We start from the raw sequence: 22,591 nt of genomic DNA on the forward strand, positions 1-22,591 counted from the left end.
CGCCCACTGGGGCGGTGCGCGCGTGCGCACTGCACCCTGCCCGCAGGGACTGCTGGGCCGGCGACGCCAGCGTGCGGCTAGCGGGAGCGGAGCTGAGGCCCCGAAGATGTGGAGACCTGTGAGCCCCCCGCGCGCCCGCGCCCCTCCCGCGGCCCGGCCGGGACCCGCAGGGCCCCAAGACCCTGTCCCCAGAGTTCCTCTCGCCCGGCAGGGACCCTCAGGGCTCTAGAAGGAGCCCGTCACACAGCCCTCAGGCGCCCTGTCTTTCGGGCCCCCCACTTCAGCCCCCAGGCCCTGTGGGGAGATGCCGGGAGCCACTTAGGGGCCCACTGGAGAGGCTGCCTTCCCGACGCACCCCACAACTCCCCTTCTCAGAAGCACGTTCTCCGTGGTGGAGCCTTGTCTCAGAGGCGGCCTCTCCAAAGCCTCTCCAACCCCGCGAGGGATGACCCTCTAGTCCCCTCACGGGCGTCCCTCCCCAGGGAGACACTGTCCCGAGGCGACTGCCCAGCGCCTGACCCCTCCTCCCGCCCCGCGTCTCCCTTAGACTCGTCGCTGCTGCAGACTCTGCCAGAATTCCAGACCGGATCCCCCGTCTCTCCTTTTACCTGCTCCCTTGGGCACCCTTTTCGCCTGGTCACCAACCCCCCCGTCCCTGGGTCATCCTGGGCTGACAGCTGCCCCCCTGCTTCTGGGGAGACAGAGGACTTTGGGGGCTGGGAGGGGCGGCAGGTGGGCTGACGGCTGCACCAGCCCGGTGCAGAGCCACCCCTCCTCCCACCCTGTCTCCGAAAGCTCCTCCTCTCAGGCCTTCCTAGGCTTCTGCCTGGCCCTGGGCTGCCCTCCTGACCCACGCTTCTTTTGATCCTGAACGTGGCAGCTGACCTTCCCGTTTTTTTTCCTGGTCGGGCCTCCCCGTTTTATTGCGTCTCTGCAGTTTGGATTAGCACCTTTCAAACGGGGTGTCACAGTCATTGACCCAGGTCTTAGCCACTCCCTCCCCAGGAATCTAGCTCTTTTCTCCTGCGGTTGGTTTAGAGCTGAAGAGACTGAGGGGGGGCTCATCAGCGTTTTCAAATTGGAATTTTCTGTAGACCTTGTCTTTTTCTAATAAGCCTAGCCTTGTGGGTTGAGGTATTAATACAAATAAACGCCCATTACCTTTTGTGCTTTTGCAGTGAACAGCTCCGTTACATAGGGGTGTTTTATGGGCTGAGATGGTGAAGCAGTCTGAGAGTCAGGCAGAGAGACACTGAGTTGGTCTTTTATAGTTTATTTATCTTTTTATAGTTTATAAAGCTGCTTCACACAGTCAGGTCACTCAATCCTCCAGGCAGCTTTAGCCCCTGACGAGGAGGCTTTAGCCCCTGACGAGGAGGCTTTAGCCCCTGACGAGGAGACGCTCATGACCAGTAGCCTTCTGAGTCCTGACTGGTGTTGAGAGGGTCACAGACCCTTGGGAAAGAAAAGGACAGGGCATTCATGGTTATCTCCACTCCCTCTTCTGGGCCCAGACTCCCATCTCTCTCTTCCTAACCACGAGAACGTTTCTGTGCTTTGGTTTCCTCTCCTGGTACGGGCGTAGGGCTGTTGACCTCACCATTAAACTGCCCACGTTCTTGTCACCTCTTTGTAGTTTCTCTGTTTCAGGCCTCGTGAGACTCAGCAGTTGCTTCTTGCCGCTGGGGGCTGGTTTATCCTGCAGTGACCTTTCACCTTCCTTCTAATCAATAGGGTATTAGAAAAACAGACAGTTCAGCTTGTGCATAAAACATGAGTGCTGTGTTCAAGTACACACAAGGTTTGTGAAGGTTGTAGTATCTATATGTGTTACTACTCAAGCTCTTTTTTTTTTTTTTTTTTTTTTTTTTTTGCGGTACGCGGGCCTCTCACTGTTGTGGCCTCTCCCGTTGCGAAGCACAGGCTCCGGACGCGCAGCCCCAGCGGCCATGGCTCACGGGCCCAGCCGTTCCGCGGCATGTGGGATCTTCCCGGACCAGGGCACGAACCCGTGTCCCCTGCATCGGCAGGCGGACTCTTAACCACTGCGCCATCAGGGAAGCCCCTACTCAAGCTCTTTTTGCACTTTGCAGATTGTTAGCTGAGTTCCAGATGAGCACTCTATTTCTGCTGACAGACTGTGCAGGCACTCTTAAGAAAGTACTAGAGGCTGGGGTAGAGGAGGCCCATCTCATCTTGTCCCAACTGGGAGGCTTTGGAGTGAGAGGGGTGCTGGGACAACCCATGTAAGCCAGGACGGGCCCAGGAAAGCCGTGTGCGTCGTCTTCCTGGTGAGAAGGCATGGTGTGTGGGAGCGTGTCCTGGGGACCCAAAGCCCTCTCTATACAGGTTTCCTGCCACGCTCTGGTGCCTGAGCTCTGGGTGTGGTTTGGGTTACATGTGATGTGGTGGAAATTGTGCTGGACTGGTTCTGGGAAGGTCTGGTTGCGGGCTCTGCCCCACATTTATAGCTACATGACCTCGTTGGGCTTCAGGGATGTCTCCTCTGTGATGGAGACATTCGGGGAGTCACTGGGCATCCCAGCTGGAATGAGCCAGGCACACTGGGGGCCCTGTGGGTGCTCTGGCGTCGTCAGCAGGAGGCCTCATCCTGGGAGGCCGGCCCAGGGCCAGGCTGCGGTCGGGGCTGGGGCTGTCTCTCGCCTGACCGTGGCCTTTGCCCTGTTGCTCAGTGACATCCTCGCTTGGGCCACGTGGGGTTCTTGCTCATTCACCGTTTATCTTAATTCAGCGAGCATTCATGGAGTTTCTGCTTTATCTTAGAAAGCACAGGGCTGGTCGAAGTACAGAGATGATTGACTGGTGGGCCCGCCTCAGGCTGGTGGGGAGAAAGACTGCAAACTACCAGGCACAGTCCTGTGTGATAAGGACAGTGGGAGAGGGATGGGGGGGGGTAACTGTGGTGAATCAGGGCGGGGGAGGGGCCGTCTAGGCGGAAGGGCAGCCTGAGGAGCAGGCCTGGGCCGGGCTCTGCGCGGCTCTCCGGGGTCCGCCCGAGGGATGTTTATCCCAGGAGAGTGAGAGGAGTCAGTGCTGGGAATGATGAGCTGCAGCCAGAGCTCCTGCTGCAGTGGCGGCTCCTCAGAAAACAACAGAAAACTGTTACGGGGACTGTGGTCAGAGGCGGTTACTTTTCTGGCCGCGCCCCTCTGCATTGGCCGTGTGTTCAGAGGCTGTGGACTCTGGTCCTCAGCTTCCCTACCAGAGCCCCTGCTGGTGGTGGGTCGTGGTTAGGAGGCCGCGGGCGCAGCTGGGGCCTCGTGCCTTAAATGATCCAGGTTCAGCATCCTCTTGTAAAAGAACTGTATGTTTTAATATGATCATGACGTGTAGACTTATTTGTCAGTTAGGTGACTTGACTTCTCCTCACCAGACCCTTCCTACTAATGGCTCAGGGGGACAGTGTGCGCCACCCTGTAGCTGTCAGGACCTGCCACCTGGGGAAGGAAAGGGTGACGACTGGGGCAGAGGTTTGACTTGGGCTCCACCCCCAGATTCGCCAGGCGTTTCTGCTGTGGACCATGTGAGGAAATATGTATGAAAGTCCCACCGTCAGAAATGCCCACCTTTTGTTGAACCCCTGTTAGGTTCCAGACCCTGAGCGAGGCACTTTATTTCTACCGTGTTTCACCTTTCCAGCCTGGCAAGGTGTCAGTGGGGAGTCGTCCCCAGGCAGAGGGTAAAGGCTGGTGAGACGGGCAGGCTGGGCCTGTGTTGCTGCAGCGCAGCACTCGGCCTTCGTGGGCTCTGCCCCACTCCACGGCACCTTGTCAGCACGAGGCTGCTGAGTTCTGTGCCGTCTGTACGCCGTTCTGTGCCATTCCACTGGGGTCACCAGAAAACCGGCTGGGGCTGCACACACTTCTCCTCTGGGGTGTCCTCATCGTGTGCCCCTCAGAGTCTCCCTGATGGACTCTGGTCCTTCCCCAGGTGGCAGGGCTTGGAGGATGAGCCCACTCTCAGGGGCGCCCTCCTCGCCCACAGTCTTCTGCTGCTTCTAAGTCAGACATACGCGGACCACGCGTGTGGGGCCTCTGGGGGAGGAGGTGTGATGCTGGGTTCAGCCGTGGTCTTGGGGCAGCTGTGCCCGGGCTCTGGGTGTGACAGCCCCTGCCGCCAGCCCTCACCTCAGCGTTGGCGCCCGCAGCCTCTTGACTCTGCCCTTCCAGGTCGTTGGCACATTGGCTAGAATAACTCGTGGATCTGTCTTTTCTTTCTTTCTGAATGTAATCATTATCAGTCAGCTTTGGCCATTTTCCTTCTCTGTCTCGGGGTGCAGTCCCCGTGGGACTTGGCAGTGAGGTCCACTCCAGTAGCTGAGCATTTCTTCATATCTGTATATAATCTACTCCAGGCTTTTCGTAAGTTGGTCCCTGACTCATGATGGTTTGACTTACGATTTTTCAACTTCATGATGCTGCAAAAGTGATACACATTCAGTAGAAACCATGCTTCGAATTTTGATCTCTTCCTGGACCAGAGATGCAGGGTGGATACTCTCCTGAGGCTGGGCAGCGGCAGCCGCAGCTCCCCAGCAGCCCCGAGGTCATGAGGGTGCACAGCGGTGCCCTGACAGCCGTTCTGTAGTCACTTTCAATCAATTACATGAGATAGTCCACATTTTCGTGTCAAACAGGCTTTGTGCTAGATGGTTTCGCCCACTTGTAGGCTAATGTGAGTGTTGTGAGCGCATTTCAGGAAGGCCAGTCTCAGCTGTGACGTTCGTTAGGTTCAGTGTATTAAGTGCATTTTTGACTTATGATATTCTCAACTTACAATGGGTTTAACCCTAACCCTCACCCCATCATAAGTCGAGGAGGATCTGTAGTCTCTCTTCTGGGCTAAACAAACTTTTTTCCTTCTGAAAAAGCAGGGGGCAGCTGACGATCTTTCAGTATAAATAGTTGGACTTCCCTGGTGGAGCAGTGAATAAGACTCCGCTCTCCGAATGCAGGGGGCCTGGGTTTGATCCCTGGTCAGGGAACTAGTTCCCACATGCATGCCACAACTAAGGAGCCCTGGAGCTGCAACTAAGGAACCCACTTGCCACAACTAAGACCTGGTGCAACCAAATACATAAATAAAATATAAATAGTTTAGTTCAACCCAGCAAATACGTCCGTCGTGTTAGGTGGGGTGGTCTGCAGAGCAAGGGGGCAGGGCTGTTGGGGGGAGGGGGAGGGCACTGGGGGCCAGCAGGCAGCTTAGTGCAGTGAGGAGGGCCTAGCGGCAGGTAGCTTGAGCGTGTGCCTCCGCCTGCCCTGCACACGGGGCTGGGCATTGCTCGAGGGCTTTGCAGATGTCAGCTCACTCACCCTCACTTCAGCAGTACAGCAGTCCCCACCTTACAGACAGGGAAACTGAGGCACAGAGGGAAGGCACTTACCCACACCGCATGACTGGTAAGTGCTGGAGCCCAGATTCCAACTGCAGCCTCAGAAGTCTGGCTCCAGGTTCTACTTGAGCCTCTGGGGCGGGGCCTTCCAGTGTCTGGTGTTGAGTGGTGTCCCTGGCCTCTACCCGCTCGATGCCAGGAGCACCCCTTCCCCGAGGTGCCAGGTCTGCTTGTCCTGCACCAGCTACCTCGCCTTCCACATGCCACCTTCCTGACTGGACTCTGAGAGTCCAGTAGATGCACTGCGCCTTTGATCACGAAAACATTTACACATAGGGGCAAGCGGACAGCGTGGTCTCGGAGAGTTAATTATCCAGATGCCACCACCTAGATCTACCCATTATTAACATCTTGCCTAGTGGATCTATTTCTATTTGAAAGTATATATTTTGTGGTCGTTGGATCATTTGAAAGTAAGTCACAGACATTTTGACACATAATCTCTAAATACGTCAATGTGCATCCCCTAGACAAGGATATTATGTAACTACAGTAACAGCCTGTAGCCGCCATGCGTGCCATGCCCCAGGCCGGGTCAGGTCGTGCGGGCCAGGTAGGGGGGCAGCGGGGTGGACAGCAGGCTGGGCCGCCCTCTGGCACAGAAGGCCTGGGGCTCTGCATGCCCGAGTCCGCCCGCCGCTGCCTCTCTTGCCTTTGCGGGATTTTCCTTGAGGATCTGCACTTGCTGTGTGTGGAGTAGAGCTTTCTGTCCTGTTCTCCTCTTGGGACGGTAGGTCATGGACCTTTTCCTTGGACTTTTGTGTTGTTTTGCATCCTTGAAATTGTCTTCAGGGCTGTGTGCTTTGGCCAGAAAGAGATTGGAAAGTTAGTTCCCTATTTGGCCCATAATAATAATAATAACGTTCATAATAATAGTGTTAACATCTGTGTTGTGGGCTATGACTTACTTTGCACAGTCTTTTTTTTCCCTAAAAGCTGGGAATTTAGAGTTGGGGAGTCTGTGGTTGATGAACTCTTTAAGGTCTTATTCAAATAAGATTGGGAGACCAAGGCTGCCAGTGAACATAGGAGAGCCGCGATGTCTCTTCCGTGGCCCCTGAGACAGGGCAGCATGTTGGCCTGCCTCCCTGGCACTTTGCTTCTCTACCTGTCCCTTGGCTGTGGCACCTCCAGCCTTCCCCTCCCTCCTCCAGGTCTGACCGCTGGGGGCTCAGCAAGCCACAGCTTCCTCGTGCCCTCGTTTGCTTTCAGAGCAGGCACCACCCCAAGGCCCTCTGCCTCCTTTCTGATCGTGTGGCGAAGCATTCTCGACCCTTCCTTGCTAGGCCACTGGTCTCAGCAGCGGGAAATAGGAAACGAGTTCTCTCGGGGCCCAGCAGAGCGGTAGGGGCAGGGACCGAGGGGCATTTCCAGTGGCCTGTGGAGGGGCTTCTGAGGAGGACGCCCCGTGTGCAGATGCACGTAGCCTTCCCTTCCCTCGCGTGGTGCTTGGTCCTCAGCCTTGCTCTTAACCTGGCGGAGTCTCTGGCTCCCCGCGCCAGATGCACGAGGGCCCCGGAAGCACCGGCGCTTTTCAGTGGCGTGTCGGGGGATCCCGGCCTGTGTAAGGCCAGGGGGTGTGTTCCCTCCGCCAACGCCCTGCCCTCTGCTCGCTTCGCAGTCCCAGGTCTGCCACTTCCACTCGGCCCTGCTGCGGGGCAGGCCGAAGCCCTGGCCGTCCCCCACTGCCTTCTTCAGGAGAAACCTCGGGGCACCGCCTGCAAGGTGGTGAGTTGGCCACGGGCACCCTCCAGGGCACGTGCCCCTCATCAGGCAGGGGCGACTTCTGTCGGGGGTCCGTGCCTTCTCCGTACGCCACCCGCAAGACGGGACGCGCCTGCCCCCATGTGCGGTGCGCCGGCTGCCCCACCACCAGGGTCCTGGCCTCGGGCTTGGCCAGGGCTGTGGGCTCAGAGAGTCGGGGAGGGCGGGCCAGAGCAAGAGCGGGGGCAAGGGGTTGGAGGGCTGAGTGGGCAGTGGGCAGGATGGAGCCCGCTTGGAGTCTGGGGTCTGGGGGGCTCAAGCGAGGTGACTCGGACCCGGAGGTCAGAGAGCACGGCGGTGATCACACAGGCGTCGGAGTCGGTGCCGCCTGCCGAGGTCCTGGTGAGGCTGCAGCGGCCGTGGGCTGGACCTGGGGGGCCGGGGCCGATGGGAAGTAATCCAGGCCATGCGCCTGTCGTCTTCCAGGCCCTCGAGACCGCAGCCCCTGTGGAAGAAGGCCCTCTCCGCCACGGTGCTGGGGGCGCCCCTGCTCCTCGGGACGAGGTACCTCATGGCTGAGCCACAGGAGAGGAGGCGGATGCGGCTCGTGGTGGACGGCATCGGGCGCTTCAGCAGGTAGGGGGCCGGCAAGGTGGCAGCTCCTCCCCACCGCGTCCCGTCCTCAGGTGTGCGGGGGCTGGGAGGGGCAGCGGGGTCTTGCTGGGAACTCTGAAGCTGCCTTCCAGGGATCGCTTGTGCTGCCCGGTGGGGCAGCCGAGCGCCTCGGGGCCCACGCCTTCCACGCTGGGCACGGCCTCCACAGACCCCGCCGCAGGCCTCTGCCTCATCTCCCTTCGGGCTGCCCCAATACCCCCAAGGAGAGTTGGCATCCAGACGGAGGGTGGGGCTCACAGGGGAGGACGGCCTCTCGTCTCCACTGCTAGTGTCCTGGACTAGTGACGGGCCTTGTTGGTCATTGGCATCCAGGGCGCCTTAAGCTGAAGGGTCTCTCATACTCCTGTATCTCCCGGGGCAGGATTCTGGGGGTGGGGGGCGGTCTTCCCATTGGAGCAGCTTGGGCAGACATTCCTGCTCCAGTCAGACCCAGGAATTCCTACAGCCACAGGGTCTTGAGAGCCAGCTCTTGGCATCGAGTGAAACTTCAGCTTACCCAAACCCATGGTTGGACTGGGGGTGCACGACTGCCTGGGAGGGGGCTCACATGAGACCGTGGTTGAGGAGGCCGCTGCAGGTGTCCTGCTCGGCCAGCTCTGAGCTCCTGCTGCCCTTTGGGAGCCTGGGTCGGTTTCCTCGGGCAGGCTCAGGATGCCAAGGACTTGGGGCACTTGGCTGAAGCTGTGTTGAAATTTACCCCAGTGGCAGCCGTAGGTGGGCAGATGGCCAAACGCTTTACCTCATTCCATCTTTAGGATGAAACAAGGCGTTCTGTCCTCAGCTCGCTGGCAGTGGCTGCACCCACGCCATCTTCCAGGATGGTTGTTTGATGGGTTTGCCTGGAGCTCCTAGTTGCCCTCCTGGGCAGGTTCTAGGCAGTGGCCTCTGTGTCCTGCAGGGTTTCCCAGTCTCCACAGCCTAGAGATTGATGAGGGCAGAGGCTGGGGTTGGCTCTCCTGTGGCTTTCCACCATGAGGGACCGCACAGGACCGGTGGGGACTGTCCCCAGGCAGCCTGGTTCTGCAGATCACACTGAGCAGGTCTGGGCCATCTCACCTTCTGCTGCATACATGCTGCTGTTTCCCAGAATTAGATATCCCGTGGCAGACTCGGTATACCCCTGCCTTCTCCATTTCCCTCCTGAAAAGGGTATTTTCACAGCTTGCTTTCAAAGGCTGAGCTAGAACTACTTTCCCAACAATCTGTGCGATCTTGTCGGCTCTCAGCCCTAACAGTTGCCAGGACAGGCAGGCCTGACGGAGCATCCCTGGCTGGGCGCCGGGTGACCACGGGGCCTCTGGAGACCTTGGGGCCCACAGCGCGTCCTGGGTAACAGGGCAATGTACGTGCAGGAGCCCAAGGAAGGAGCGTGGGTGGTGAGTAATTCAGGACCAGCTCGCCCAAGGGCAGCGGGGCTCATCCTGCTGTGGGAGGGGAGACCAGAACGTACCGCATGCGCCCAGGCTCACTCGCAGGGGCTGGGGTGGTGGAGGGTGGCATCGGGGTCCATTTCTGCCCCCCACCCCTTACTTAAGTTTAACTTTTAAAAATCCTGTGGGCCTTTTTTGGACACAATTTCAAATGTCCAAAGCAGTTGGACTGATAACATAAAAAAACTTTTTTCTTTTTGAAACATTGACAAATAAGTTGTCAACGTGCCCCATTACCCCTGAAACCTTGAGTTATTTCCTAAACAGGGACATTCTCCACAGCCACAATCGGGAAACTGATACACTGTGACCCTCTAACCCTCAGACCCTGTGTTACCAGGTGCCCCAGCAGCCACCTTTTCAGCACAAGGATCCCACCTGGGCCCATGTCTAGTCTCCAGTGTGGAAGAGTCCTCACTGTCTCCTCAGCTCTCATGGCTAAACTCGAGGTCAGGGCATGGCCCCCCAGACCCCTGCTTGCCCAGGGCATCTGACACCAGCTGCAGGTTCCAGCGTCCCCATGGGTTACCTCACCTCAAACCACTGGCTACAAATTGGGGGGTCCCCACAGACTCCCTCAGTTTCAATAGTTCCCTAGGACAAGTCAGGAAATACTGTATTTATGATTATGGCGTTATTTTAGCAGAAATATAAAGTCGAATCAGCAAAAGGAAGAGATGCCCAGGGTGAGGTGAGGTCTGGGAGGGTCGTAGCCTCAGAACTTCCATGTCCTCAGACACATCCCCCGCCTCTCATCGCCCTGTGACAGGACACGTGGGTCACCCCCAAGCTTTGGTGTCCAGAGTTTCATCTCATAGCCCTGATTGATTGAAGACCCCGAACTCTAACCCCGTGGTTGTCCTTTCTGGCTGGCAGAGCCCCTCACTGGTGTGAACCGTCAAGGCTGTTATGTGGCTCAGATGCTGCCATCACTCAGGAAATCTCACGGGTTTAGAGGCACCTCCCAGGAGCTGGGTAACGTTAATTCTTCATCACATGGTGACCTTGACATAGTTGTGGGCAGATAGGCCATAATATTGTACAACAGGGGTCAGCAAACTCTGGCCCTGTGCCAAATACAAGGGTCAGAGGTGCTGCCTGTTCTATAAATAGAGCTCCTTGGAGCGGCAGCCACACCCCCCTCACCCTCCTGAGGCTGCCCCTAAGACCCAAAGTATTTATTGTATAACGTTTTCAAGAACAATTTTGCCGAGCCCTGATGTGGGTTTGTCTGATGTTTACTCCCAGTTTGTCCCATTGTTTCGCCCTTTGCTTCCCTTCTGTCCTTTGATGTGGGTGCCTGTGCCCCTCGCCCCTCCGTCGCTAGCTTAGCGCCCCCGGTACTTCTCGGGTGAACTTATTCCTACCGGCTCAGCCGTCCCATGCACCCTATCCACCCTGAGGGCTTGTGTTCCACCATAAGGGAAAACTCTGTCCTCCCACGTGTTCATTCCTCTTGCTTGCGTCAGTCTGGATGGGGACATTTTACTCCGAGGGCTGGTCTCACTCAGCGTCAGTGCTGTGTTATCGCTGAGACTGGGTTTGGCTCATAGGAGGAGCCCCTCCACCTGGCTTTTAGGACCCTTCTCTCACTTTTTTTAAAAAAAATATTTATTTATTTAGGCTGCACCGGGTCTTAGTTGCAGCACACAGGATCTTTAGTTGCGGCACGCAGACTCTTAGCTGTGGCATGCACGCGGGATCTAGTTCCCTGACCAGGGATGGAACCTGGGCCTTCTGCATTGGGAGCACGGAATCTTAACCGCTGCAGCACCAGGGAAGTCCCCCGCACCCTTCTCCCTTTTCTCTTTTTTTAAAAAATTATTTATTTTTGGCTGCGTTGGGTCTTCGTTGCTGTGCGCGGGCTTTTCTATAGTTGCGGCGAGCGGGGGCTACTCTTCGTTGCACTGTGCGGGCTTCTCCTTGCAGTGGCTTCTCTTGTCGCAGAGCACGGGCTCTAGGTGCATGGGTTCAGTAGTTGCAGCACGCAGGCTCAGTAGTTGTGGCTCGCGGGCTCTAGAGCGCAGGCTCAGTAGTTGTGGCGCGCAGGCTTAGTTGCTCCGCGGCATGTGGGATCTTCCCAGACCAGGGCTCAAACCTGTGTCCCCTGCATTGGCTGGCGGATTCTTAAGCGCTGAGCCACCAGGGAAGCCCCTGACCCTTCTCTTTTAATCTCCAGCATCTGACTGTAAATTGTTTCAAACGTACAGCAGAGCTGGTGAGTCTGGCTCTTATCAGTAGCATCTCGGAACCCTTCCAACGCCCTCCGTCCTTTGAACATTTTACTCCTGCTGGCAGCACAGTCACTCCAGGCTCAGCCTTGGAAGCAGCCAGTCTCCCTATGGTTCTTCGGGATGGAGCAGGGGCTCAGGGGCCACGGTGAGGATGCCGGTGTGCTCGCCACTCTGGGCTGTCTGCCTCAGGCTCTTCCGTGGACAAGGGCTGCGGGCACGTGTGCATGTGTGGCTGTGAACACACACGCCCAGGGCCATATGTTTGCTTCTGTAGCCAGCCATCGACGGCAAACCCGCTGTTCCGTTTCCCACACGGGTCATTCTGGTTTTCTCCCTTTCTGTGTCTGTAACTCCTTCTCCAACTGGGAGAAGTCCGGTTCCCCTTGTCCCTAATTTACTGACTTATTCGCTAGGCCACCCCAAGTATAGCCATCACCCCACTGCCCTCACCTGCACCCCTACCCTCACCCCTGTGCAGACCTTGCATTAGCTTTTGGACGATCATTCAGGAAGGAGGGCGGCTCCTCTTCCGGTCTCGGGAAGCTCAGACAGATCCTGTCTCCTTGCTCACCCCGCCTCACAGACAGCCCTGTTTGCTTCCTGTGTCAGGCTGGGGTGGGTGGGACAGACCCAGTTCGTGGCACTCAGTCTGGGCTGACCTCACTGCTCTAACACACTGGTCTCCACAGCTGCTGGGAGGGCAGGAGCCTGTGCAGGGTCTGGCAGCCTCTTCCTTCCTACCTTTTCATCCTGGCCCCTTGTGGTGGAGGGGCTGGAACAGGACATGCTGGGGCGGGCGGAGGCTCGGCCTGCACAGGGGCCCCGAGAAGCAGGAGCCCCACACCCTGCTCGTGATGGTTTGAGGGGCTGGGGTCTGTGGCACTCGAGGCCTGGATTCTGGTCCTGGATCCTCCCCTCTCCAGACCCACGGCTGCCTTGTCCACAGCCTGGGGCGTGGGAGTGAGCGAGGACCCCTGCCCACACCGGAAGGCCTGGGCCTGCGGGACTGCCCGGGGCCGTGCCCTCAGCCGGGAGAGCAGGCCCCAGCTCTGGGGTTTGAGCCCCTGGGACTCCTGTCCACTCCAGTCGGAGTGCAGAGGAGACAGGACCAGTGGTGCAGGGGGGCCTGAGTGAGGGCATGTCCACAGACGGAGCAGCCATTGCAGCTGGTGGATGGATTTCCTTGTGTAACAAGTGTTATCAAAGAATGAAAAGAGCACGCCTGCTTGTTAGGGCCCAAGGCCCCCATTCCTGTCCCAGGCACCCCGGGGTGCACATTCAGGGGCTGAGGGGTGGTGTGGATGCAGGCTGCCCAGTCCGCAGCCCAGCGGCTGAGACTGACCTGCTGGCCATGCAGTCCCGAGAGCCCAGCAGCCCTGCCAGGTGCTCACAGCGGTCCGGGGTGCTGGCGGGGATCTGAGGCGAGTGCCCGCTGGGGCTGAGGGCAGCCTCTGCCCACAGGTCTTTGAGGGTCGGCCTGCAGATCTCCCTGGACTACTGGTGGTGCACAAATGTCGTCCTGCGAGGGGTGGAGGAGGTTTGTTTGTTCCTGCGTCCTGGCCTGGCTGGGCCTGGCCTGCGGCCTGCGGGGATGGGGGTGCCCAGGTGGAGGTGCCCACCCACCCCCATCCCTTCCCTCTATACCTGTGGTCAGAACAGCCCGGGGTACTTGGAGGTGATGTCTGCATGTCACCAGCGGGCGGCCGACGCCCTGGTGGCTGGGGCCATCAGCAACGGGGGCCTCTACGTGAAGCTGGGCCAGGGGCTGTGCTCCTTCAACCACCTGCTGCCCCCCGAGTACATCAAGACACTGCGGGTGCTGGAGGACAGGGCTCTCACGCGGGGCTTCCGGGAGGTGAGCCCTTCTCGTGGGAGCGCGGAGGCAAGGAGCAGCTGCATGCTGCTCCGAGCCATGCTCCCCACCCCACCCCACCCCCCTGTCCTGCCAGGTGGACGAGTTGTTCCTCGAAGACTTCCGGGCCCCGCCCCACGAGCTCTTCCAGGAGTTTGACTACCAGCCCATCGCGGCGGCGAGCCTGGCCCAGGTGCACCGCGCCAGGCTGCATGATGGCTCCGTGGTGGCCGTGAAGGTACGCGGGGCCCCCGTAGGGCGCCGCTGGGGGCACCCGGGCGCCGGTGGCCAGTCCTCCCTGCAGCCTCCCGTGCAGGTGCAGTACATCGACCTGCGGGACCGCTTCGACGGCGACATCCACACTCTGGAGCTCCTGCTGCAGCTTGTTGAGCTCATGCACCCCAGCTTCGGCTTCAGCTGGGTCCTCCAGGTAACTACGGGGGGGCCCGAAGGGGCCGGGGGTGGGCCGCCTCCTGACCTGGACCTCCAGCTGCCCATGTGGCCCCCAGGACCTGAAGGGGACCCTGGCCCAGGAGCTGGACTTTGAGAACGAGGGCCGCAATGCCGAGCGCTGTGCACGGGAGCTGCAGCACTTCCGCTATGTTGTGGTGCCACGCGTACACTGGGACGTGTGCAGCAAGGTGGGCTGGGTCCCCTCCTGGGCGGGGGTGTGCAGGCCTGCCGAGCTGAGGCGCCTGTTCTCTCCCAGCGCGTGCTGACAGCGGAATTCTGTGAGGGCTGCAAGGTCAACGACGTGGAGGCCATCAAGACCATGGGGCTGGCGGTGCGGGATGTGAGTGCTGTGTGCCCGGGGCGGGGGAGGGTACGTGTGCCGTGGGTCCAGAATGATGGCCTGTGGCCTGTCCTCTCCCCAGATAGCAGAGAAACTGATCAAGGTCTTTGCCGAGCAAATATTTTACACAGGCTTCATCCACTCTGACCCCCACCCTGGCAATGGTAGGAAAAGGCTTGAGGGGGTGGGAGTCGGGTCTGGGGTCAGGGTGAGGCGGTGTGAGACGGCACGCCCTGTCCCTAGTTCTGGTGCGGAAAGGCCCTGATGGGAAGGGACAGCTGGTGCTGCTGGACCATGGACTGTACCAGTTCCTGGATGAGAAGTAAGCTGGGGGTGCGGGGGCTGGGTGGGCACACCCCACCCTGCCGGCCGGCCTCCCCCCGCCGCCCCCTGCTCATTGCTGGGCCCCCCAGGGATCGGTCAGCCCTGTGCCAGCTGTGGCGGGCCATCATTCTGAGGGACGAGGCTGCCATGAAGGCGCACGCAGCTGAGCTCGGGGTGCAAGGTGAGGCCGGGGGTGGGTGTGAGGCGGGGAAGGCGCGCAGCCCTGGCTCAGGCCCCCCCAGACTACTTCCTGTTCTCCGAGGTGCTCATGCAGCGGCCTGTGCGCCTGGGGCAGCTGTGGCGCTCACACCTGCTGAGCCGGGAGGAGGCAGCCTACATGCAGGACATGGCGCGGGAGCACTTCGAGGAGGTCATGGCCGTGCTCAAGGCCCTGCCGCGGTCCATGCTGCTCGTGCTGCGCAACCTCAACACCGTGCGCGCCATCAACACCGCCCTGGGCGCCCCAGTGGACCGCTACTTCCTCATGGCCAAGAGGTACAACCCCCACCCCCGCACGCGCACGCGCAGCAGGAGGGCGGGGCCGGGACCTGAGGGGCGGGGCCAAGAGGCTGGGCTGACCGCGCCTGTCGGTCGGGTGGTCTCTGTGCAGCGCAGTCCGGGGCTGGAGCCGCCTGGCGGGCGCAAGGTACCAGAACGTCTATGGTGCCAGCCTCCTGCGCCACATCAGGGTTATCTGGGAGTCGTTCAAGTTTGAAGTGGCCCTGAGGTAAGCAGGCGCGCGGGGTCCGAAGGGTGGGTAGCCAGGTCCCCCCTCCCCCCCGCCCCCGCCCACCTGCGACCCCTTGACTCCCCCACCCCAGGCTGGAGACCCTGTCGATGCGGATCACTGCCCTCCTGGTCCGAGTCCTGGTCCACCTGGGCCTCATGCCCAAGACCAAGGAGCTGTACGAGTACCTGGAGACCTAGGGAGCCCCCGCAGGAGGACCAGAGAGCTCGCCCCACCGCAGGCTGAGGGGCCGGCCAGGGCCAAAGCACAGATGCCTCAGAAAGAGCTGGGGGCGCTGGAGTGACTGTGGCCTAGAGTTGGGCCTGCAATGACCACACGCTCTTCTCAAATCAAATGTTTTTCCTCGTGTTTTGTACAAGAGAGGGGTGGGGGCAGTGGCGGTATCCAGGGGTCTAGAAGTGGGCAGTGACTCTGTCCGTCTCCAGCAGGTCGTCTAGGATCTGTGGGGAGAGGCAGGTGAGGGCAGGGGGCAGGGCTGGAGGGGCGGCGGCTGGGGGCCACGTGGAGGGGCAGGGCTGGGGGGGCGGTGGCTGGGGGCACGTGGAGGGGCAGGGTGGCTCACGATGTCGGGCGTGGTGCCGATCTTCTTGGCCAGCTCCCCGCGCTCCATGGTGCTCAGGTACAGGTAGCGATTGAGCAGCTCCCCATCCAGGACATTGCGCACGGCATTCTGTAGGACGCGCCGGTCCACGTGCAGCATCCTGGGGGTAGGCATGGAGGCAGTGAAGAGTCGGGCCAGATGTGGGGTGGTGGGAGAGGGGGGCGGGGGGGGTGCGGCAGGCTCACCGGAAGGCACGCGGGTTGAGGCCGGCGTGGTGGGGCAGCATGGTGGTCAGTGCGTTCTGCAGCATCAGCAGCCGCCGGTAGGTCTTCTCCTGCATGGGCAGCAGGAGGCCGATGCCACCGTCCAGTGTGGCTAAAGCGGACACGGTGTGAGCCCCATGGACCCCCGCCACACCCCACTGCCACCTTAACCCCGTCCGCCCCGCACTCACCAAACCACGTGATGTGCTTGTTCTCCCACACAACGGACTTCTTGCTGGGTCCTTCAGCAGCCCCCCGGCAGGGGGTCCTCCAGAACGTGTTCACATGGGCGCCCACGTGGAAGTCTGCCCGGCGCAGCAGCCGCATGCCCCCGAAGCTCTCCTTGGCTGGGCCAGAGGGACCTCAGGTCACTGCCTGCCCGGCCCCAGGCCCGACCCCCCTGCCCAGGAGATGGGGGGGGGGAGCACTCACCTTCTGGCAGGTACATGTAGACCATGAGGTTGCGGTCACGGTCGGACACTAGGCAACAGAGCCCACAGTCAGCCGCAGCAGCAGCCGCAGCCCCAGCCCCGTCCCGGGGACCCCAGCCCCCGTGCTCACCCAGGAAGCCCAGCTGTGCATTGTCCACCATGAAGTCCACGCTGTACACTTCCAGGGGTTTGGCGTCCTGAGGACGCGAGGGAAGGGACGGACGTCAGGGTGGGCCTGGGGCAGCACCCACCCGCCTGCCGTGCAGCCCAGCCCCTCGGTACCCGGGACACAAGGCTCAGCGTCTTGCTCTCCTCCTGGTAGCGCAGCAGCGAGATGCTCTTCATGACGTCGGCGGCCAGGATGAAGTTCTTGACGCTGATCATCTGGTGGATGTAGAGCTGTGTGTCGATGAAGGCCATGCCTGTCAGCTCGCTGGCCCGCAGGCTCCACAGGAAGATCTGGGGGGTGGGAGGGTGGGAGGTGAGCAGTGGGCGGTGGGCGGTGGGTGCTGGGGGGTCGGGGGGCACACACCTTCTGACCGATGGCCGACACCAGGTGGCCGTTGCAGTGGCACAGGGCGGTCACGGGCCCCTTCTGCTCCTTCTCGTACAGGACCTTGAACTTGTTCTTGGTCAGGGGCTGGCCGGGCTCGGGCACCACCTCGATCACGTCCATGATCAGGATCTGCCAGGGAAGGCGGGTGGCTGATTCACAGGGGCTGCGTGTGGGCCGCTGGGCACGGCCTGCCTCCCACCCCGCCGGCCACTCACCCGCCCTCGGCACGTGACCTCCTCCCCTTGCATGAGGCAGGTCCCGGCGGCTACGTAGCCCTTGAGGCCCGACACGGTTTCCTCGCTGCGCAGTGACACCGTCTTCATGCAGGTCACGTGCTCCCACTCCTCCAGCTCGATCCTGCATCAGCCCAAGTCAGGACACCAGCCCAGGCGAGCCACCAGCCCTGACCTGGGCCCAGCCTCACCTGGCATTGGGGATGGCCTCCCAGCTGACCGGGGAGATGAGCTGGATGGAGAAGGCCTCCTGCTGAGGGTGGATGTAACGGTCATCTGCACGGGCAAAGGGGTGACAGTCAGGGAGGGTGGCCCCGAGAATGGGCCCAACCTGGGGCACTTCGCACCTCTCTCAATGGTCTCAAACTCCTTCTCCTCGCCCGTCATGCGTGGGATGCGGGTGCACGGTGTGTTGGTGCTGGTGGCAACAGCATACACCTGGGTGGGTGGGTCGGGGAGGGGGGTGTCACATGCCAGCGGCCGGGCCCCCAGGCCCCGAAGGTCCCTGGCGCGGTGGGGCGGGGGGCGGTGTCAGACCTTGGACTCCACGTGGTAAGCCACATAGTGGGCTGTGCAGCGCAGCGGGATCTTCCTGACAGGCCACGGGGCGTCGTAGGACAAGTAGGCAGGCAGGACACTGATCCTCAGCTCGCCCTGGGTGGGGCAGGGGTTAGCGAGGGCTGGCACATCCCAAAGGCCAAGCCGATGAACCCAGGCCTCCAAGGGCTCCCTTGGGTCAGCCCTCAGCTCTGCTGGAATGGGTGGCGAGGGACCACAGCGTCCAGGCAAGGCCTTGGAGAGACCACGGCCCACTGTCCTGTGCTTTGTGGGCTTCCCATCACTTCAGCCAAGCTCGCCCAGGGCTGGGACACTGGCCACAGCTGAGGTCTGGGCCAGGACGAGGGAGGAGCCAGGCTCGGGGTGCTGGAGGCCGCAGGCAAAGGGTGGGCGGCACACACACAGGCCACGCCAGGGTCTGCACAAACGAGCTCGGGTGCCCTGCCGGGGCCCCGAGCCGGTTTCCTCCGCCCACGGTTGTAAGCGCGCCAGCGCCTACAAAGCACCTACCACGTCACCATCACTGAGTCCTCAGTGCTGACACCTTGGTGACAGGTAAGGAAACTCAGGTTCAGAGAGGGTGAGCATCTCACCCAGTCACACAGCTTCTAAGGGGCAGAGCTGGGGTCTAAGCCAGCAGAGCCGTGACTGGACCCTGGTTGCCCAGGCGGGTGGCCCTTGTAGGCTACAGCCTCCAGTCCCGACTTCCCCAACTCGGCCGTGGCTCCCACCACCCTCTGGACACCCCCCGACTCTCCATTCCAGGGTGTCCCCATCCCGAGCCACTGAGGGCCTCTCTTCTGGGGCCCCAGCACGGGCAGCATCGGCCAGTGTCAGAGAGCCTGGCTGGGCCGCATGGGGCCTCCCTACCTGTCTGTTGAAGTACAGGAAGCCACGGGGGCAGTTGACGTTGTGGAAGGGGGCGAAGGAGTCGATGGGGCCATCGATGCCCATGGGGTGCAGCCGCAGGGCCCCCCGGCCAGTCACCAGGAGCCAGTGGGGCGAGGGGCCACAGATGAACACCTGGGGGCAGGCGGTGTGAGGAGGCTGCTGGGGCCCCAGCCCAGGCTCCCTTGGGGCCGCCAGCCTACCCCAGAGTAGCCATAAATGTCCTCAAAGTAGCGGAACCGCGCCACACGGCCTCGGGCTCCAGCACCCTCCTCAGCGCTGCCACCTTCTGCCTTCTTCTTGGACGGCTTTGGCTTCTTCTCTCGGAAGTTGATGTTGTGCGGGACCTGGGGGGGCACTGCTGCAGTGAGGGCCGGGCCCTCCCCACCCCTGCTCCATGTCCTCCCCACGCCCAGCACGGCCCGGACACCGCACCTTCTTGAAGCGAACTTTGAGGTTCCCCTGGCCGAGCTGTGAGTCGTGGGGGAAGGCCTCGTAAACAAGCAGCTCCTGGTCCACGTGCACCTGGGGGTGTGCGGGTCGTCAGGGGGCGGGGGGCCGTGCAGAGCCCAGGGGCGGGCAGGGCCACACTCACCAGCAGGTAGGGCCTGCGCTGGCGGCTCCCCAGCGCCACCAGCAGCACCTCCTTGACGAGGGGCAGCTCGCCCTGGCGCGTGGCCTCCTCCTTCCGGGCCTCGCCCTGGGTGGTGGGCTGACCAAAGGAGCTGTCCACCAGGACCCGCTGCCCCACAGGGAAGTTCTTCACCAGGAACACCAGCCGCCAGTCGGGGAGCTGGTAGATCTGCGGGGACAGCGGCAGTTAGCCGGGCGGGGCGGGGCACAAGCGGGGACGGGGGCCACGCCGGACACGGGGGCCATGCCGGACACGGGGCACCACCCACCTCCATGGTTCCGTTCTCCCGCACCAGCAGGCACCAGTGGGTGGGCTCAGCCCGGAAGGGGGTGGGGTCCCGGTCGGCGGGGGGCTGGCTGCTCCTGCGGGCCTCCTCCTTGCTGGGGCTGAAGAGGGAGCCCGAGTCCCCGTAAAGCATCTCCTCCTCGTCATCCACCGTGGGGCTGGGGGCCAGCAGACACGTCAGTCACGGGCAGCGTGCCCCGGGGACCCCGGTCCCGGCCTGCAGCCCAGCCCCGCACACACCTGGTCTCTGAGCCCTGGCACTCGGCCTCTGAGCCGCTGCGGCCGCCCATCTCGTCGCGGGCCCCGCCCAGGCGGCTCTCGGTGGTGAACATGCCGCTGACGTCCCGGTACACGCAGAGTGTAATCACCTTGGACTGCTGCGGGGACAGGGGGACTCAGTGGGGGGGGCAGGGCGGGTCAGCCGGCCCCAGGGACGGAGGAGGGAGCCTACATGGTGCAGCGGGGGCTTGTGCAGCGCCAGGCGGTGGTGGCGGCCCCCGTACGAGTCACTCTTGAGCAGGAACATGGTGATGTGGCCCTCAGCACTCATGATGACCACGTAGGGGTCGGCCACGGCGCACTGCACGATGGGGGAGCCCAGGTCCACGGGGATGAAGTGCAGCTGGTTCACTGCGGACACAGGCTGGTCAGCAAAGGGCAGTCGTGCGGCGCGCACTAGCCCTGGGCCCCACCCCGCCTGCCCGCGTGGCCCGGCCCACCTCCTTCCAACAGGCGGATGCCGAGTGGCGACACTTGCACGATGTAGCGATTGTCCCCGATGTTGCCAGCAAAGACTGTGGGGCCCTGGGTGGCGAAGCCGCTGGTGTCCAGCTCCATGATCTCCTGCCCCGTCTGTAGGATCTGTGGGTGATGGCGGGTGAGGTGCACCCCCCCCCAATGGCCCCCCCGCCCCAGGCTGCCGGGCGGGCCCCATCACCATGGTGGAGTCCTCCCGGCTCAGGATAAGGAACCCGTGTCTCCGCGCATCGTCATCTGCTTCGGGGGCGCTGGGCTCCTGCTCCGGCCCCTCCCCCTTGGTGCTCTCCTCCTGCGAAGGCACGAGGAGGGCAGGAATCCCACAGGCCAGCCCCAGGTGCTTGGGGCGCCGAACCAGAGCAAGCCCGGGGCCGAGCCCGCCTGAGCGGCACGGCAGGGCCCAGTGCTGGGACCGGCGGCCTCCGGGGCCCCCGCGGCGCCCAGGCCTCGCCAACCTGGGGCGCACCTACCTGCTCCTTACGCACAGGGGCGATGACTGTCCACATGTCATAGCAGCCAGGAAGCTCAAAGGTTGTCACCACCTGGGGCCGGATGCTCTTCTGGAGGGACATGAGGGGTGTCAGCAAGCGTACCCAGGCCCCGCCGGGGGGCGCCACCCCTGCCCCCAACACACCTGCAGCACCGACAGGGCCCCGTTCTTCCCGTAGCCGGAGCACACCACGATCTCCAGGTCCGGCTCGGGACTGTTCTGAAACTGCACGGGGGGCCGGGCGGTGAGGGCGGCACCTCCCTGCTGTGCAACCTGCCCCCCCCACCTCGCCCCTGAGCGGGCACCTCTTCGGAGAGGAAGGCGGGCTCGCCCATGGCGGCGTTGGCACAGGGTCCGATGTTGAGGATGCTGTCACAGACCTGCGGGGACAGCAGCGGTCAGGCGGGCAGGCGGGTGGGTGGGCCGGCCGGCAGGCGGCGACCCTGCTAAGCCCAGCCTCACCTCAAAGGAGTAAGTGGCCAGCTGCGTGCCTGACTGCGCCTCGCTGCCGTACACCTCAATCTCGTCCACCTCGTCCTGCGGCACTGACTTGCCCCCTACGGCATGTGGAAAGGCCACCTGAGCCCACCTGGCTGCCCAGTCCGGCCCCCACCCTCAGCCCTCACCTGACGGCCCGCACCTGACCAGCCTGCTGTGGCGTCCACGCGCTTCTTCTTGGAGGGCGGCTCCTCCTGCGAGGCAGGGGGGGCGGTGAGCAGCCCCCCGAGGCCGCCCCGCACGGGAGGGCAGCGTCCCCACGGGCCCCGCACCCACCTTGTCGGCAACCTCTCGGGCGGCGCCGGCGGGGGGCTCCTGCAGCTTTTCCGTGTACTTGAGGAGCAGGGAGTTGCCCAGGCGAGAGCCAAGGAACAGGTATCCGGGCTCCATGGTGACCATCTGAAGGCAGGACGGGGGTGAGGGCGGGGCCCAGCCCGGACCCGGGGCCGCCCCCCCGAGACCCCACTCACGCTAGTGGTGAGGACGCTGGCGGCGGCCTTGTCGAAGTGGAAGGCGCGGACGCTGCGCATGCCGTCCGTGACGAGCGTGAGCACGTAGCTGCCGGGAGGGACGCGCTGAGCTGGCGCGGGGGGACCACACCACCCGCCAGAGAGGACGGGACTCCCCGGAGGGGGAGACTCACATCTCGCCGCCCTTGAGGGAGATGACCATCTTGTCGTAGGAGATGAAGGCTGCCTGCGCACAGTCCAGGGTGATCCGCACGCCCTCCTGGGTGCCTGTGGTGGGGAGTCAGCCGGACCCAGCAGCCCCCCGCCCCTCCCCCCACCCCCACCCCTCGGCCCCGGCACCCCGACACTCACGCAGGGGGAAGGCAGTGGTGCCGGTGGTGAGGCTGTTGAGGGCCACGCCGTAGGGGGGGACGCTCTGGTTCAGGTACAGCAGCGAGTTGACAGCAAAGACCACCACCCCGCCTGGAGGTGGACACGCTGGTGGGTGGGACCCAGGGCTCTCCGTTCCCACCCCCTCCAAGCAGCCCCACCTCACCTATGGGCTTGGGCACGGCAAGGGCCTGGGTGCAGTCAAAAGGCAGGCTGGTGAGGGACCAGATGACGGGGTGGACCTTCTGTGTGATGTTCAGCGAAATGGCCACGATGGAGCACGTGTCCTGTCGCACAGCCACCCGCCTGGGACCACGACAGCGGGTCAGCCAGGGGGCCCGTCACGGCGCGTCAGCCCCCAGTCCCGCCCCGCTAAGGCTCGCCCGGCTCCTCCCCCCGCCCTCCCCCAGGGCGGGCCTCTCCCCGGGTCAGGGCCACAGCCA

At 62.3% G+C, this 22,591-nt stretch overlaps 2 protein-coding genes across 35 annotated transcripts in view; one reads left to right on the top strand and one right to left on the bottom strand.

Moving 5' to 3' along the window:
- ADCK5 (aarF domain containing kinase 5) lies at nucleotides 1-15,510 on the top strand. 31 transcript variants are annotated; one of them, XM_059043276.2, is made up of 15 exons: nucleotides 33-118; nucleotides 7,038-7,144; nucleotides 7,607-7,756; nucleotides 12,921-12,996; nucleotides 13,114-13,314; nucleotides 13,409-13,549; nucleotides 13,628-13,741; nucleotides 13,821-13,952; nucleotides 14,021-14,104; nucleotides 14,187-14,268; nucleotides 14,348-14,426; nucleotides 14,518-14,609; nucleotides 14,671-14,923; nucleotides 15,039-15,155; nucleotides 15,250-15,510. In XM_059043276.2, exons 1-15 carry the CDS (start codon nucleotides 107-109, stop codon nucleotides 15,353-15,355), a joined length of 1,746 nt encoding a protein of 581 aa, XP_058899259.1. In that variant the 5' UTR covers nucleotides 33-106; the 3' UTR covers nucleotides 15,356-15,510. The 31 variants fall into 31 exon arrangements, with proteins under 31 accessions (XP_058899258.1, XP_058899259.1, XP_058899265.1 ...); XM_067017717.1 differs by having other exon boundaries at nucleotides 39-118; nucleotides 14,661-14,923; XM_067017720.1 differs by having other exon boundaries at nucleotides 39-118; nucleotides 14,691-14,923.
- CPSF1 (cleavage and polyadenylation specific factor 1) overlaps nucleotides 15,498-22,591 on the bottom strand; it is a 14,858-nt gene continuing 7,764 nt past the window's right edge. For 2 of the 4 annotated variants that reach the window (XM_059043215.2, XM_067017661.1), the window contains 31 exons: nucleotides 22,315-22,454; nucleotides 22,131-22,241; nucleotides 21,953-22,046; nucleotides 21,780-21,867; nucleotides 21,586-21,708; nucleotides 21,452-21,503; nucleotides 21,274-21,368; nucleotides 21,117-21,191; nucleotides 20,956-21,036; nucleotides 20,792-20,881; nucleotides 20,503-20,613; nucleotides 20,285-20,426; nucleotides 20,017-20,195; nucleotides 19,806-19,942; nucleotides 19,549-19,723; nucleotides 19,242-19,448; nucleotides 19,082-19,171; nucleotides 18,850-18,993; nucleotides 18,629-18,781; nucleotides 17,738-17,854; nucleotides 17,548-17,638; nucleotides 17,392-17,476; nucleotides 17,183-17,324; nucleotides 16,944-17,096; nucleotides 16,694-16,870; nucleotides 16,542-16,608; nucleotides 16,413-16,460; nucleotides 16,172-16,327; nucleotides 15,963-16,092; nucleotides 15,739-15,877; nucleotides 15,498-15,616 (listed from right to left, as the gene is read on the bottom strand). In XM_059043215.2, coding sequence (XP_058899198.1) covers nucleotides 15,569-15,616; nucleotides 15,739-15,877; nucleotides 15,963-16,092; nucleotides 16,172-16,327; nucleotides 16,413-16,460; nucleotides 16,542-16,608; nucleotides 16,694-16,870; nucleotides 16,944-17,096; nucleotides 17,183-17,324; nucleotides 17,392-17,476; nucleotides 17,548-17,638; nucleotides 17,738-17,854; nucleotides 18,629-18,781; nucleotides 18,850-18,993; nucleotides 19,082-19,171; nucleotides 19,242-19,448; nucleotides 19,549-19,723; nucleotides 19,806-19,942; nucleotides 20,017-20,195; nucleotides 20,285-20,426; nucleotides 20,503-20,613; nucleotides 20,792-20,881; nucleotides 20,956-21,036; nucleotides 21,117-21,191; nucleotides 21,274-21,368; nucleotides 21,452-21,503; nucleotides 21,586-21,708; nucleotides 21,780-21,867; nucleotides 21,953-22,046; nucleotides 22,131-22,241; nucleotides 22,315-22,454 — 3,640 coding nt within the window. In that variant the 3' untranslated portion in view covers nucleotides 15,498-15,568. The remainder of the gene's footprint in view (nucleotides 15,617-15,738; nucleotides 15,878-15,962; nucleotides 16,093-16,171; nucleotides 16,328-16,412; nucleotides 16,461-16,541; nucleotides 16,609-16,693; nucleotides 16,871-16,943; nucleotides 17,097-17,182; nucleotides 17,325-17,391; nucleotides 17,477-17,547; nucleotides 17,639-17,737; nucleotides 17,855-18,628; nucleotides 18,782-18,849; nucleotides 18,994-19,081; nucleotides 19,172-19,241; nucleotides 19,449-19,548; nucleotides 19,724-19,805; nucleotides 19,943-20,016; nucleotides 20,196-20,284; nucleotides 20,427-20,502; nucleotides 20,614-20,791; nucleotides 20,882-20,955; nucleotides 21,037-21,116; nucleotides 21,192-21,273; nucleotides 21,369-21,451; nucleotides 21,504-21,585; nucleotides 21,709-21,779; nucleotides 21,868-21,952; nucleotides 22,047-22,130; nucleotides 22,242-22,314; nucleotides 22,455-22,591) is intronic. The other 2 variants (XM_067017662.1, XM_059043216.2) reach the window with 1 other exon arrangement.

Source organism: Kogia breviceps, chromosome 17 (genome assembly GCF_026419965.1).
Source record: "Kogia breviceps isolate mKogBre1 chromosome 17, mKogBre1 haplotype 1, whole genome shotgun sequence".
Taxonomy (NCBI): domain Eukaryota; kingdom Metazoa; phylum Chordata; class Mammalia; order Artiodactyla; family Physeteridae; genus Kogia; species Kogia breviceps.